At 45.8% G+C, this 16170-nt stretch overlaps 1 protein-coding gene across 1 annotated transcript; it reads right to left on the bottom strand.

Moving 5' to 3' along the window:
* Positions 1-13562: 13562 nt before the first annotated feature.
* LOC120977410 (leucine-rich repeat-containing protein 26-like) lies at positions 13563-15954 on the bottom strand. Its single transcript, XM_040405364.1, has 2 exons — positions 15247-15954; positions 13563-14025 (listed from the first exon to the last, which is right to left on the bottom strand). Exons 1-2 carry the CDS (start codon positions 15857-15859, stop codon positions 13718-13720), a joined length of 921 nt encoding a protein of 306 aa, XP_040261298.1. The 5' UTR covers positions 15860-15954; the 3' UTR covers positions 13563-13717.
* Positions 15955-16170: the final 216 nt, after the last annotated feature.

Raw genomic sequence — 16170 nt, 5'->3', positions numbered from 1 at the left:
CAGTGACTGTTCTGGCTTGTGGATGGTATATAATGGACCTAAGAGCAACGCAATTCACATTTGCATAACTGGTAAGAACGAGGCCACAACAAGACTTTGGGACTGCATGTTCTCCAAATATCCCACCCCCCTCTGCCCACTACACCTGGCTCGATGGTTGGATTTTACACTTCAAACATTTGCTGGAGAGAAATGAACTGATTCTCCCCCCCCCCCCCAAAACCTAATAAATTAACCCTTCTCTCTGCCCTTTTTCCTAATTATTTTTCTGTACATGAAAAATTGGACAGTTGAACAATATTCGAACATTTTTTTTTATTTTTTTATTTCCCTTTTGCTGCTAAATCTGTGTTATTATCGTACTGCTTATCATCATCTGCCTCCTTTTTTTATTCCATCAACAACAAAAATGTCTTCAATATGCATGGGATGTGTATTTCTGCACATGTATTATTCGAAATGTGAACGCTTTCTATTATCTTTTAGGTTTTTATTTTGCGTCTTAGCCTTTTTGGGTTCTCTGGAAGCAGCGCACATCATGTCCATGGGCTGTTTCTGGAAATGCAACTCAGTCCTATTTACTTGAATAGGGGCCTAGCTGCAATGCCAAACGTCACCCATGTATATGGTGGCACTGGTTCTAAAAAAAAACAACACACCCGTTTTTTTTATTATTTTTATTATGAACAATCCCTTTAATAGGGGTTGTACAGGATTAGAAAAACATGGCTGCATTATTCCAAAAAAACAGCCCCACACCAGGGTTATGCCTGGTATCGCAGCTCAGCTCCATTGAAGTGAATGGGGATGAGTTGTAATACTATACACAACCTGTGGACAGATGTGGCGCTGTTTTAGGACGAAAGCAGCCGTGTTTTTTTTGTCACCTTTATTTGCAAATAAATTTAAATCCAATTTGCAGGCGCCCACGCTGGTGGCAGCCATTTGTATTTATAGGTGTACGGGAAGGCTACTAATTGATTCACTTGTCTCACTCTCTGCATAAAGTATTAGTCCAGACTACAACATGGCGACCTCCATTGATTACCTGTAAACATGAGCTGAAATATTGCCATATTATAACAGAAATTTTTCCATTTCACTTAATATATCTTTTAATACATATTAGAGATGAGCAAATTTTTAAAAAATTTTAGTCGGCTGGTTTGCCGAATTTTTTGAAAAAATTTGGTTTGATCCGAATTTATTTGCGGCGAATCGCGTTAAAAACTGCTATTTCAGGGCTACAGAGAACCTCTATAGGCGTGTAGAACACTGTGCCTTGCAGTAACACGCATAGGGAGTCTGCTGTGGTAGTGAAATAATACTGTGAGTCCGTATGACATGTAGATGACAGGCGTCGCTCTTAGAATCACTGCACACTTAGTTGGGCAGTCACGGGGCCAAAACTGACCAAATAACTCAAGTGTGAACTCAGCCTTACAGGTCGATGTTAGCGTCAAGAAGAAGCGCACTCCCTTTACACCGTCGTCAGCTGATTCCACATAGATGTCCACAGACCCTGTTATATTAAACGCTTATACAAGTAGAGCCCCCGACAGAGTGGAGAGGGCGTCAGCAGGAAGTCTGTGTTGACGTCACTGATTATTTTGCCCTTCCTCTGATCCGTCAGAACAATAACCCACAAAAAATGGATCCTGTCTGTGGAGCATCCGCCTTCACTCGGTCAGCATTTGGTCAGTAATTCATCAGTATTGCTAATGCCCAAAAAATACAGGAGTGGATCCAAAACAGAGATGACACGTGAATGGAATATTTGCATGTCTTCTGTGTTATGTACCCACTCCTGCTTTTGGCTACCAAATCATAAACCAATTCTGATGGGACCATACAGGCCTTACAGCTGCTACACAGACAGGATCCGTTGTGCGTCTCATTTTTCCTTCCGACAGATCAGAAGAAAGGTCAAATAAATGATGATGTCAGCCAGGCCGAAAGGCAAAATAGTGGCCCAGTCATGAAGTGCGGAGGGTGGGAACAGCATGAGAAGTCCACAGAGTGGTCCTATGACATAGTGGGGAAGTGGAAGCAGCATGAGGAGGCCACAGAGTGGCACAATGTCAGTGTGGAGGTGGCGGCAGCATCAAGAGGCCACAGAGTGGCACAATGACAGTGTGGAGGTGGCAGCAGCTTCAGGAGACCACAGAGTGGCAAGGTGACATAATGTGGAGGTGGCAGCAGCATCAGGAGACCACAGAGTGACCCGGTGACATAGTGAGGAGGTGGCAGCAGCATCAGGAGACCACTCATTGACCCGGTGACAGAGTGGGGAGGTGGGTGGCAATACGAGTACCAGCTGAAGATGGTGGGTGAAAAAAGGAGCACTTGGCATCAGATGTGTGGCATCAGGCGGATGGCAGCATCAGAATAGTAGCTGAGGCAGGTAGCCAGAAGAAACCGGTCCCTTTTGTCAAAGTGTTGGTGTGGCACCATGGATGATCTAGTCTGATGCATCATGCATTGGTGGTTGGAAATCCTGGCTGATCCACGCCTGATTCATGTTGACAAAGGTCAGTCTCTCCACATTTTGGGTGGACAGGCAAGTTCTTCTTGGGGTAACTATGGCCCCCGCCGCACTAAACACCTGCTCTGATGCCACACTACTGGCCGGGCAGGGCAGCTTTTCCAGGGCAAACTCTGCTAGTTGCGGCCACAAATCCAGTTTGGCTGCCCAGTAGTCCAGCGGATCTTCAATGTGGGGCAGCAGGGTACTGTCCCAGTATGCCACCACCTGCTGGTTCAGGTCCTACTCCAGGTCTAGCTGTTGCTGCTGGTGAGTAGTTTCTTCACTAGGTGGGCGAAGAAAGCTGCTCATCAGCGACTCTACACTCAAGTTTCTGCTGATGGAGCTGGAACTGCTCCTACCCCCCCACCCTGCCACAGCAGCCATGGCAGAGGAACGTGAGCGCAGAGGGCCCCCCCGGTCAGATCTGCGAGAGGATGGACAATGGTGCAGATATGCAGCGGCCAACTCCCTACACAGGATGTCTCTATAGTAGTTCAGTTTGTCCTCCCTCTCAGCGGGTGTAAAAAAGGCCCCCATTTTGGACCGGTAGGGAGGGTCCAACAAGGTGGAGAGCCAGAAGTCATCCCTCGGCCGAATGGTGACAATTCGGCTGTCACTACGCAAGCAAGTGAGCATGCATTGGGCCATTTGTGCTAGTGACTCGGAGGGACTCGCTGCCTCCATCTCCACTGCATACTGCCACTGTGTGTCTAGGTCCTCTGCCTCGTCTTCATCATCGCCCTGTAGCTCCTCTGGCTGCTCCTCCTCTCCTGTCAGCTGAGTAGAAAAACCACCCATTTGGCTACACATTGCTTGTGCTCCAATGTCCTCTTCCTCCTCCTGTTCAGCCCCCACAGGGCTCATGTGGCCGTGAGATCTAGGCGCCACATCTCCATTCCCCTGACAAGCCAGATTTACCAGCATCTGTTCCAGGACATGAAGCAGTGGAATGATGTTGTTCATCCCGTAGTCCTGGTGACTGTCAAATAACGTGGCCCCCTTAAAGGGCCTGAGCAAACGGCAGGTGTCACCCATGAGCTGCCACTGGCTGACATCGAAGTTACACAGAGGAGTACTCCTGTCCGTTTGGATCATCAAGAAATCGTTTATGGCCTTTCTCTGTTCGTGTTATCGGTCCAACATATGGAGGGTGGAATTCCAACGGGTGGAAACGTGGTATGCTGGAGGAGCACTGTGACTTGTCCCTGCAGTGGAGACTGAGGACATGGTGGAGGATGAGGAGGCAGAGGCGGACATTGTCGCAGAACCAACGGTGTGACAACGTGGAGGCGGAAGTGGCATCACCTGGCCAAGTTGCTGGTGTGGCTGTGCAGGAACCACATTCACCCAGTGGGCCGTAAAGGACATGTATTGTCCCTGACCGTAGTTACAGCTCCACACGTCAGCGCTGCCGTGCACTTTGGCAGACACCGACAGGCTCAAGGACTGGCCCACTTTCTGTTCTACATGTGTGTGAAGGGCTGGTACTGCCTTTTTGGCAAAGAAATGATGGCTTGGGACTCTCCACCTCGGCTCGGCACAAGCCATCAGTTCTCTGAAAGGTGCAGAGTCCCCCACTTGGAAAGGGAGGGACTGCAGCACCAGCAACTTGAACAGGAGCAAATTCAGCTTCTGCGCCGTTGGATAAGTGCACACATACTGTTGTCTCTTGGCAATCGCTTCAGTGATCGATTGCTGACGGAATGACTGATGAGGAGGAGGAGGAGCAGGAGCTTCAGGACCAGCAGATGATGGGAAAGACAGACAGCTCCCTTCGGCTGAGGTGGTGAAGCCTTGACTGCCTGAAACCGGGTGCGTGCCACTGGGTGATGCAGCGGTTGCTGCGGCAGGCTGGACCACCACATCGGAGCCACGGTTCTCCCAGGCCACTTTATGGTGACGCTGCATATGTTGACGCAGGGCCATGGTGCCAACATTGGCACCCTGGCCACGCTTCACCTTCTGCCCACAGATTCCACATATGGCCATGTTCACCTCCTCCGGCGGCTTAACAAAAAACTGCCACACCACCAAGTAGGTGATTTTACCCCCAACACTACGCACTGACTGCCTGCTACCGCCACTGCTTCTGTGAACCCGTGCACCACTACTTTCCGGGCAGTTAGGCTCCTGTGAAGCAGGTGGTCTACCCCGAGCACGTCTGGCTACCAACCTCCCACTGCTGCCACCCTGCTGACTCCCGGCCATGCTAGCGACTTGCTGGCTCTGCAGCTGCCTCACGGGCAAGCTGCCACCCTCTTCTCCCGATGATGATGAAACCCCTAATATACCCAGCTCCCAAATGCGATCAGCTACATCCTCATCACCGAGTACTGTCTGATGTCCTCCTCAACGGTCTCTGGGTCAGGAGCCTCACCGCTCGCAACACCAGCTCCCACGCCACTCTCCTCATCACTACTTGCCTGCCTAGCGGAGGAAGCAGCGGATTTCTCCTCCACATCTTGGCTGGGTAGTAGCTGCTGACTGTCCTCTAGTAGCTCGTCCTCTCTATATAGTGGAGCTGAGCCCACAGCATATAATACTTCTCTGGCTGAGGGAACAGAAAAGGACAGAGGAAGGTTGAGGACAGGTGAGGGCACAGGGCCCCCTACCGGGCCATGCCAACTAAGGCCTCTTTCACACTTGCGTTGTTGGGATCCGGCATGCACTTCCGTTGCCGGAGGTGCCTGCCGGATCCGGAAAAACGCAAGTGTACTGAAAGCATTTGAAGACGGAACCGTCTTCCAAATGCTTTCAGTGTTACTATGGCACCCAGGACGCTATTAAAGTCCTGGTTGCCATAGTAGGAGCGGGGGAGCGGTATACTTACAGTCCGTGCGGCTCCCGGGGCGCTCCAGAATGACGTCAGAGCGCCCCATGCGCATGGATGACGTGATCACATGGATCACGTGATCCATGCGCTTGGGGCGCCCTGACGTCACTCTGGAGCGCCCGGGGAGCCGCACGGACGGTAAGTACACTGCTCCCCCGCTCCCCGCTACACTTACCATGGCTGTCAGGACTTTAGCGTCCCGGCAGCCATGGTAACCACTCTGAAAAAGCTAAATGTCGGCTCCGGCAATGCGCCGAAACGACGTTTAGCTTAAGGCCGGATCCGGATCAATGCCTTCCAATGGGCATTAATTCCGGATCCGGCCTTGCGGCAAGTGTTCCGGATTTTTGGCCGGAGCAAAAAGCGCTGCATGCTGCGGTATTTTCTCCGGCCAACAAACGTTCCGTACCGGAACTGAAGACATCCTGATGCATCCTGAACGGATTTCTCTCCATTCAGAATGCATTAGGATAATCCTGATCAGGATTCTTCCGGCATAGAGCCCCGACGACGGAACTCTATGCCGGAAGACAATAACGCAGGTGTGAAAGAGCCCTAAGGGTTGTGTCTGACGAAATTCACACTAGGCAGATCACGCCAATACAGGTATGCGTCACCCTTAAATTAGTATTTCATTAAATGTAAATTGGGGATGTTAAAATGAAAACAAAAAAGTCTTTATTAAATGTCTCAAAAAAGGATTAAATTGTCTGACGAACCCACGACTTTTGGCTGGGAGTGTCTGATGTCACTTGGGACGAAGTGGATGACCAAGTCAACCATTCAAGAACCGCTGGGTTGCTGGTCAAGTCACGACCACTAGATGACACCAGGAGCTCAGGCCTCTCGCTGTGACTCCTGCTGCCACGCCCCCTTACTCTGCTGCGACCTATGCCTGCGCCAGAAAGATTTAGGCCTCTGCCACTCCCCTGGGCAGGGCCTGGCACTTCTCTGTCTGACATACTGTTAGATCAAATAAATAAATAAAAAGGAAATTAAAACACCCCAAAAAAGTCTCACTTTACCACACAACGGCTAAGAAGCCCTTTTTTTCCCACTAATACATGCCAAAAAGGGCTGTAATTTTCTCACTTCACCACACAACGGAAATACTTTTTTTTGTGCCATTAATAAACACAAAAAAGGCCTTTAGAACATATAACTGCACCGCTGAACGGCAAATATATATTTTTTTCTTTTTTCCACTTATACACGACAGAAAAGGCTTTAGAATATATAACTGCACCGCTGAACAGCAAATATATATTTCTTTTTTCCACTTATACACGACAGAAAAGGCTTTAGAACATATAACTGCACCGCTGAACGGCAAATATATTTTTTATTTTGCCACTAATACACCATACAAAAGGCTTTAGAACATATAACTGCACCGCTGAACGGCAAATAGGCCCTTATTTTTTTCCACTTATACACGACACAAAAGGCTTTAGAATATATAAATGCACCGCTGAACGGCAAATATATTTTTCTTTTTTTGACTTATACACTCCAAAAAGGCTTTAGAACATATAACTGCAAATCAAATTTTTCCTGAAATTCGGATCTAATTCCACCTCGTCAACTTCAATTCGCTCATCTCTAATACATATATATATGGGCTTAACAGCCATTCATAAAATTTGTGAAAAAATTGTAAAAATTAACGACTTTGTGTGGTTAACTTCAATATTGTGCATTTTGGGCTGGATTCGGCAAACCATGTCAGACCTAGCTCCACTGGTGAATATGAATCTATTGGCCAAGTCATGCTTTAACCAAAACGTTTGCTTGCCCGCAATGAATTACGCAAGACCCTCTGGGTCATATAATCCATAGGGACTAATAGGTTACTTCTTACGGGTCAGTTCCATTGTTATGTTTTAGGCTGGGTTCTTGTGTTGTGGCAAAAGGGGGTTTTAAATTGGTAAAGGGGTTGTGCCACAGGAGAGGGGGTAAGTGTCTGATTGCGGGGGCTCAACTGATCACGATGGTCGAGCATGCCCACTGCAGCTCCACTCAGTCTCTATGGGACTGACGGAGATAGCCAGAAGCGGAGATTAATTTGAAAATGGCTCTAATTTTTAGGTCAGCATGGTTTCTGCTGTGGTCACAACATAACAGCCCAGCCTTGATGGGGTTGTCTACTGCTGAACCCTCATTTTTGCCAGGGCCTTATTATATCAGAACTTTTTTGAGGTCCTTCAAGTCCGTTGGTGGGCCAGTGCAACCATGTGTAGTATCAAATAATATACATAGTCCCAAATTTGCCATGATTGTCACTAAATTCGGCCTGCCCCAGGCCTTTGTAAACCCAGGCCAGAAATGGGCATTCCAGGGCAGGTTTGAGCTTTTCTCAGGGGTGGGCCTTAAATGCCCCCAATTTACCAATGGAAATGTTGTTACAAATGGACTAGGGTTCCTTAGGCCCACCAGAGGACATGATTGAGCCATTTTCCATCACGTGCTCATTTGAATGACATCATAATCTTTGTTGTTATCATTACACACAGGACGTAGCAACCATAAGGTCCAAAAAGTTATTTACGAACCAACACGTCCGAATGGAAGGGAAGTGATTGGCTCCAAAGTCACCTCCAAATGAGGTTGCCTTTTGCTGGACTTTAAGGGCCCCCACTAGTGTGTCACTGGGGGATCGTCTTGTCCTTTAGTGGGCCATCTCCATTGAATTACATACTCCACAATTTTAATATAACCCAACCGTCGGGTTAGGCCATTATTATAGATGAGCGAATCGATTCTAACAAATTGATCTCTCTCTTTAGCCAAAGCTTTCCACCAGCTCTCCGACTGCGCATGCGCCACTAAACTTCTGGGCAGTCTCTGCTTTCGAAGCTAAATTTGAGCTTTGGTGCCTGTGTCGCTACTCTGAGCAGGACAGGGCCGAGCTACGTGTAAGGCCCAGTCAATCAACGGGCAGGTGGGTGCTTCTTCACCTTGGGGACAGGAGAAGAGCTCTTGCCAATGAGACAAATCGATTCGCTCATCCCTAGATCGTATGTCATTTTTTGGAAGGTGTTTGGACCCAAATATATTCTGATATAAAACCATCAATGGGCCTCATGTATCAAAAGGAGAAACTTGAACCAGATGGCATTTGGATTACATTGGAAAAATAAAATACTCATGGACTTTTTGCTTAGAGCCACTTTTTGGCTATTTTGATACATGACGTCCTCCATGTTTCGGTTCATCTCCACGCCTTTATAAGTTCAGGAATGCAATTCATAATTACATAGAACTTATCTCCATTGCACTGTAACAGAACATTATGACAATTTCAGGGACAGCCGGACTGTATGGATACATTTCCAGTGAAATATTTTTGCATCTGATTCTGATAGTCTGGCATCTAATAGTCCAATGCCAATGAAGTGTTTAATATTGGAGGGTTGGCCCACAAACATTTATCACTTATCTGATAAATCTTTAATCGCTGGGGGGTCTGACTGATTGGAAAGTCCCTGCACCCCTTAATACAGGCACCCTTAAACTGCGGCCCTCCAGCTGTTGCAAAACTACAACTCCAAGCATGCCCGAACAGCCTACAGGTATCAGCCTACAGCAGGGCATTGTGGCAGTTGTAGTTTTACAACAGCTGGAGGGCCGCAGTTTGAGGATGCCTGCCTCAATATATCGGTAGGGTGCTCATTCATGACCACTGCTCCATTCCCTATGCCGGAGATAGATGAGCACTGTACTCGGATGGTGTTTGCGGGCCAGCCCCTTTAATTTTATTTTTTATGTATATGATTTGTTAGAAGCCATTTTCAGTAACATTATGGTCATTTGATGTGAATATAACCTATACAAGTGCACGTCAACATGTCTGACTAATTATATTAATATTACTGTTATTATATAGATATGTTTTTAAAGGGTTTGTACAGAAATAGAAAAAAAAGATGTCTGCTTTCTTCCAGAAACAGCGCCTCACCTGTGTACAGGCCATGTCTGGTATTGCAGCTTAGCTCCATTTGAAGTGAACGGGGTTGAGCTGCAATACCACACACAGCCTGCGGGCGGACAGGAGTGGCGCTGTTGCAGGAAGACGGTCATGTATGTCTAACTTTTCACGACATAAGTGGTATAACTTGTACTCGCCCATTTCATGTCTTTATAACAGCTTTCATTTATCGGGAGGTTAAAAATGTGAATGAAGTTATTTCTCAGTCACTTCATCATCTGACCCAGTATTAGTATGCTCACCCTTCCATCTCCTGACTGGCTTTCTTGCATACCATAGTTCACAAAGCAGATAATGCCACAGGTGCATTTATTACATTATTCCTCCTCTAGATTTTGCATAAAAAGGGTCAAAAGTCGATACAACATTTTTAAAAATGTTCAATCTGGTAAACATAAAAAAAAATGCCAAAATTAAAAAAACATACAAAATAGATATATAGGACAGCTTTAATAGTTTCAAGTCTGTCCCTTTACTCCTAGGCAATTAGACATTGATGGAAAAGCTTTCCCCCTGAATATGGATCCTTTTCTTCACAGGGGTTTTCTGTGATTTTTATATTGATGGCCCATCAATGTCTGATTGGTGAGGGTCCGACTCATGACACCCCTGCCGATCAGCACTCTTCATTGAGCGCTGCTCCCTCCTCACAGCTCACCAAGCACAGCGCCGAACGTCGTATAGTGGCTGTGCTTGGTACTGCTGCTTAGTCCTATTCACTTGAATGGGACGAAACTGCACCTAGGTCATGTGACCTATGTAAGATGACGTCACGGACCTAGGAAGAGGCTGTAATGCTCACCGAGGGCCGCATTCTTATCAAACAGCTGTTTGGCAGGAGTGACAGCAGTCAGACCCCCACCGATCAGACATTGATTACCTATCCTGAGGATAAGCCATCAATATAAGAATCCCGGACAACTCCCTTACTCCTAATTTTTTTTTAAAGGGGTTGCCCAGAAACAGTGCCACGTCTGTCCATAGGCTAGGTCCGGTATTGCAACTTTTCCTCAATCAAGAGCAGATTACAGATTATTTTTCTAAACCGGGACAAAGTGCTCATCTTTTGGTCAGACTGTAATGTACATTAGGTAAATGGTAGTGATAAATTATGAATAAAGCACTCGGCAAGAAAATTAAAGGGAGGGTCTCCTACAAAGAGCACTTTCCCCCGGAGATCTCAGAACCCGAGGTCCCCATGAGAATGGAGTGGTAGTGTGCATGCTTCACCACCACCCCATTCACATCTATGGGACTGTGGCAGATCGAGCCGAGCACTGCTATATACCTGAAGTACAATACAATTGGTCCGAAAGATAACCATTATTCCTGGAGTGCTTCTTTAAGGCAGGTCCTTCCATTATGACAGTTTCTTTGTACTGGAGATTCGGACACAAATGTCCGGCCTGTTTAGACAATTTATTTAAGATATGATTCATTTACATGCAAATCTGGTTGACGGTGCAGTGAAAAAAATACTATATGTAGTCCAGAGGGTCGGACCAGGAGACTTCCTGCGCCGTGACCAGTTGTGTTTCAGTAAAAGGGGTTTACTGCTTTGGACAGACCCGTTTTGTTGGAAGGACTTAAAGGGGTATTACAGTTATATTAAGTTATCCCCTATCCACAGAATAGGAAATAACTATTAGTGGTAGGACCCTAGATAGGGAACGCTGTACCCCGTGGTGACCCACTGATCTAATAGTAGCTTAATATAACAAGAATGCCCCTTTAAGCCAATTACATGGCGTCCTGATTTTGAGACCTTCAGCTATCAGCTGTGATCTACAGGAGAACTGCCCACAAGTGCTCAATTTCCCTGCAGTGCCACCAGTGGTGAAATGAAGTATTGCACAGTTTTTAATGAAATCAATAAGCTGTCCATGTAATTCAGAGACGTGCCGTGTCCTCCAGAGCAAGAGACACTCTTTGTGGCCACTGACCGGTGCTTGGACTTCTAAATCCTACGTTCCTGTCATCAACCATAACGATACACGTACTGATCGCCGTATCGATATTATTGATGCATTTAGTCCCTTCTATTGTATTTATTGATTAAATACGTTATATTAGTTTTCTGATGTGTTTCTTAAGATATGCTAAGTTATTGCATTATTTATCTATACTATATTGTATGTGTTACCATCATATGCCTCATTTCCTCTATATAATTAACTATAGATTAGTCTGTGTGAAATATAATAAAGCCAAAAAAGCTCAAAATATTTTTATTTTTTTTTACCAGGAAATGACGTGATGATGCACTGAACTACATACAATATACATGTGTGCATGCGCAGTATTGTCATCTACCATATGTGTAATTACATACATTGCAGATACACTCTATGGATGGTTTAGGGGATGTAAATCTGTAAATGATGGGTCATTTTCCCTGAGGTGAGAAGATTTACACTAAATCGGGCTTCTTCAACCTCTGACTTGTCAGTTGTGGTAGAACCACAAGCCGCTGCCTGTCCTTGTGTGGAAGGACACGATGGGTCTTGTGGTTCCATAACTGCTGGCAAGTCACAGGTAGTAGTAGGCCATCAGTCCAGGCTTGAGTTTCTGGTAAGAGGGGTGATGTCAGATATACGTTTCTAAATATTTCAGATATAAATATATATATTGCTATAATTTGTTTTTACAAATTGATCTTCTTGAGTGCTCGGTCATTCGATTCTCTGGGTTAGCGTTTCTGTATAAGCCGCTCAGTGTGAAATTATTTAAAGGATATTTATAAATAAAGTTCTTGTAAAATATTATTTTTCATGTATTTATTTCCTGTACTGATTTCTTTTACATAAATGATATCTTAAACTATAGGGAAAATAAAATAATAAAAAAGGAATAGAAAAAAATTATAATGTTTCAAATTTTTGACACCCTAGTCAAGTTATGGCACTCCAGCTGTAGTGAGACTACGACTCCCAGTATGCTCCATTCATTTCTAAGGAGAACAGCCAAGCAAGTGTACATCTTGGGAGTTGTTCGGCATCACAGCCCTAGTCTATGCTGCCAAAGCTCAGGTTCCTCTTACACAAGCCGATGCCGGGTCCATAAGGAGCGGCGATCGGCGATATACAAGTTGATCAATGCTCATTTAAAGGGCCCTTCAGACAGTCTGGGACAACGATTCTAGGTGCTGCATGTAGGAGGCCTAGAAACGAGTGTGTGATTTTCAAGGCTGGAAAAAAAACATGCTTTTCTGTGTCTAGATGTAGCAGCATCATGGACCGCATGTGGTCCCCAATCTGCGCACTCCTGTTTTAAAAGAACTCTCCTAAAAGAAACAGGCTTCTTCCACCAACACCTACCTCCTTTCCTCCTCCTGGTCCCCCTCTGCCTTTGGCTAAGGCTGGCCATACACATAAGATACCTGCTGGTCTACAGCTATCTTACCCGACCACTCCATACACATGCACCGAGCACATATGGGGAGAGGGGTGTAAGATCAATTGCTCAGTGCCCATTTTGCTGACCGTACAGACCGAACAGCCGGTCCACAATATATACGGCACTGGCCGTGTGCACTCCGTATCACGGATGCGGACCCATTGACTTGAATGGGTTCGCATCTCCCAGATACAACTGAAGATAGGACTTCAACTATCTGATTGTGGTGCAGAGGTATGGATTGGAAGCCCATGGAAGCCCTGATCCGTGCCTCCACACCACAAAAAGATAGTTGAAGTCCTATCTTCGGTTGTATCTGGAGGATGCAGACCCATTTAATCTTCCGCAATGTCCACGGCACGGAAACTGATGTACACTTGAATGCATGAGCCCTAAGAAATGATGGTGGGCAGTTCTGACCCTTGATGATGCAGTCTAAAGCTGGCAAGACACATTAGAAGACTGTGGGTCAAACCCACCGATTTCCGTAGGACTGACCAACCATCTAATAAGATGTATGGGATCCTCCCGACTCCGATGGCATATGTCAGGGGAAGGGAGGATTGGGGTGCTGGATTTCCTTCCTCCCCCCCCCCCTCATCCACGGTAAGAACACATGCATTCTCCTTTGAGCCCAGCGTGCATGTGTATGGGAGAGGAAGTCGGATAGAATAGCTGGCAGCTCCCCATGGTGTATCGCGAGTGTAAGCAGTTTTTCTAAACTTTATGGTCTGCGTTCACTAGCATTGGAAGGAGAAAGAGCAAGGGGAGTAAAAATGTCTGTCTCCTGTAACACAAACAGAAGAATATAAAAACTTTTTTTTGCATTTTTCATCCTTTGGATTGTGATATTAGAAGGGTTATGTAAAGAGGAGTAGATCATGGCAAGTGTTCCTAATTTTTTTTTTATATATAACTCGTGTCCCTTTAAATTTTTCAGCAAGTGAAGGCACAGGCAGGTTTCGGTCACGACTTATATATGGCACACTGGTATGTGGTGGCCGTTGGTTATGCTCTCCCGTTTCTTCACTGTCCTTTTCTTATACACATGTGGCTTTCGTCGGGCTTTTAGTAACAACCGTTCGTAGAAAACAATGAGACCCCCCGTTACCATGCAGAGGATGATGCTGCTCAGGAAAAGCACCAGGCCAATCAGCAGGAAATAAAGGTATTCATGCAGGGTGAAGAAGTCCTGGCAGTGGTCGAACCAGCCCCTCTCGATTTCTAGGATAGGATATTGGTTCAGGTATTTTGGGACTCCACATAAAGTTCTTTCTTTCTCTACAAGACATAAAAAAATTAATTGGCAAAGATTTTCATTTTGTAGGAGGCATATGCTAGGGAAATAGCGCCCCCCCAGAGTGGCCCCATTCACTTCACAAAGACTAACCTGCAATCAGGGGCTGACTGAGAACTTAAAGTGGCCCTGTAAAAAACTAAAAATGGTGCCATGTTGTAGGCGGGTCCAAATTGATAGAAGGCAGAGCCTACAAGAGTAGGTGGGGCCGACACAAGTAGGCGGAGCCAGCAATGCCATATTTGTGGCACAAAATACCACCCCATCAGAGCCAAATACCACAGTGCAGCATAAAATACCTCCCCAGATGCCCCACTGTGGTGGACAGCACCACGTCCTTTCCTCCTATTCCAGTTGCCTCAGAATGGCAACACAGTTAAATTCAGAAGTTAGGCGGGCACCTGTAGCTTCCAGCTAGGTACATACTGTAGGTATTTGACGCTCCCAGCTCTGAGAGCATAAAATCATTACTTACTTGACTGGCTGCCATGAGGAGGGTGCAGACGGCCCCCATGGCATTGGCCAACTGGGAAGTTTCCCCATAGGGTCTATGGCCCCTGCTTACAATGCTAGATTTAGCCCATGGACAAGAGAGAAGCCCTTCTGGAAAAAAGAAGATACTACCCCTTTAAAACAAAAGGAACAGGGTAAAGAAGTCAACAGCCATGGTCAAATCCTAAGAGCTCATTCACACGACTATTTTCACGCAGACTCATTGATTTCTATAGGGCCGCAGAAGATGCAGACATGTAAATTCTAGAACATATCCTGCAGGATGCACACGGAAGGTATCCGCGGTTTGCGGACTGCAAAACGGATACGGCCATGTGAATGTAGCCTAATACTGTTTTACTCCCCTTTCCGCTTTTAGGACACATGCACACTTCTCTGAGCTGAGCAGGCCATGGGATCTGCAAGTAGTCTAGTGATGCAGATTTTGCTGCAGATTTTTACCATTTCAGTTTTTTTTTATAGCAGATCTCAATTGCAAATCCACATTACAAAGCGAATCTGCCCCAAAATCCGTACAATTCTGTGTGAATTTACCTTTGTACATTTTCCAGTGGATTGGCAGAGACAATCCACAGCAAATCTGATGCATGTGCACTTACCTAAAGTCTTCTATGAGGAACCACCCTAGACTAGACACATTCTTGGTATACCCAGATGCCCACCAAATTCTCCTAAAAATCCTAGAATCTTACCATAAATTTTCTGAGCATTGTCTATCATCCAAGACAACAGATACTGAATTTGACAAGTGCAAACCCAGGGGTTTCCATCCAATCTCAGATGCGTCAAGGACGGTAAATGATATAAAATGTCCACCCTCAGGCCGGTCAGGGCGTTGTTGTGTAAATACAGCGTGGTCAGATTTCTGAGGGGCTCCAGGATATCCCCGGGCAGCCTGGTAATCCAGTTGTTCCCCAAGTTTAATGTTTTTAGGCCCGTCAACGGCTCGAAAACCTTTGGTTTTAAGATTGTCAACTGGTTTCTGCTGAGATCCAAGTAGGTCAGATTCTGAAGGTTCTTGAAGGCCTGAGGGTCAATGTTGGAGATTAAATTGTTGTGCAACTCCAGATGACTAAGGTATGGGTATTTATAAAATGATAACGTCTTCAGGGCAGTAATTCTATTGTAGGCGAGGAGCATGGTGTGGGTGTCTTCATCCAGATCTTCTGGGATGAAATAGAGACCTCTTCCGTAGCAGTCTACGACTCCTGAAGAACATCTGCAGACATCTGGACACTTGGAGTTCTGTAGACTACTCGTACCTAAAAAGGTCATCCAGAAGACGACTTCCAGAAAACCCTTCATGTCAACGATCAATCTTCAGTCAATTAAGACAACACAGGTCAACTGCCAAAAACTTTTTCAGATGCTAAAAATATTCAGGAAAGCTTGACTTCCACCACTTCATGGCTGCATCTTGTTCTGCACAGATTTCTTAAAAATCGACTTACCAGTTCAATACCGGAAAAAAAAATGAAACTTCTTCTTGTCAAACTTGTGCTAATTTCTTAAGCTAAAGACGGGTCACATGAGCTGTGCAAATATTTACTGAGATTATTCTAAGGTTATGTGGCGGCTGTGTTTTCTTTCATTGTTCTCCTATTGACCGGGATATG

Source organism: Bufo bufo, chromosome 8, assembly GCF_905171765.1.
Source record: "Bufo bufo chromosome 8, aBufBuf1.1, whole genome shotgun sequence".
Lineage (NCBI taxonomy): Eukaryota > Metazoa > Chordata > Amphibia > Anura > Bufonidae > Bufo > Bufo bufo.
The sequence above is the reverse complement of the archived record's forward strand: the minus strand, read 5'-3'. Positions and strand labels throughout refer to the sequence as shown.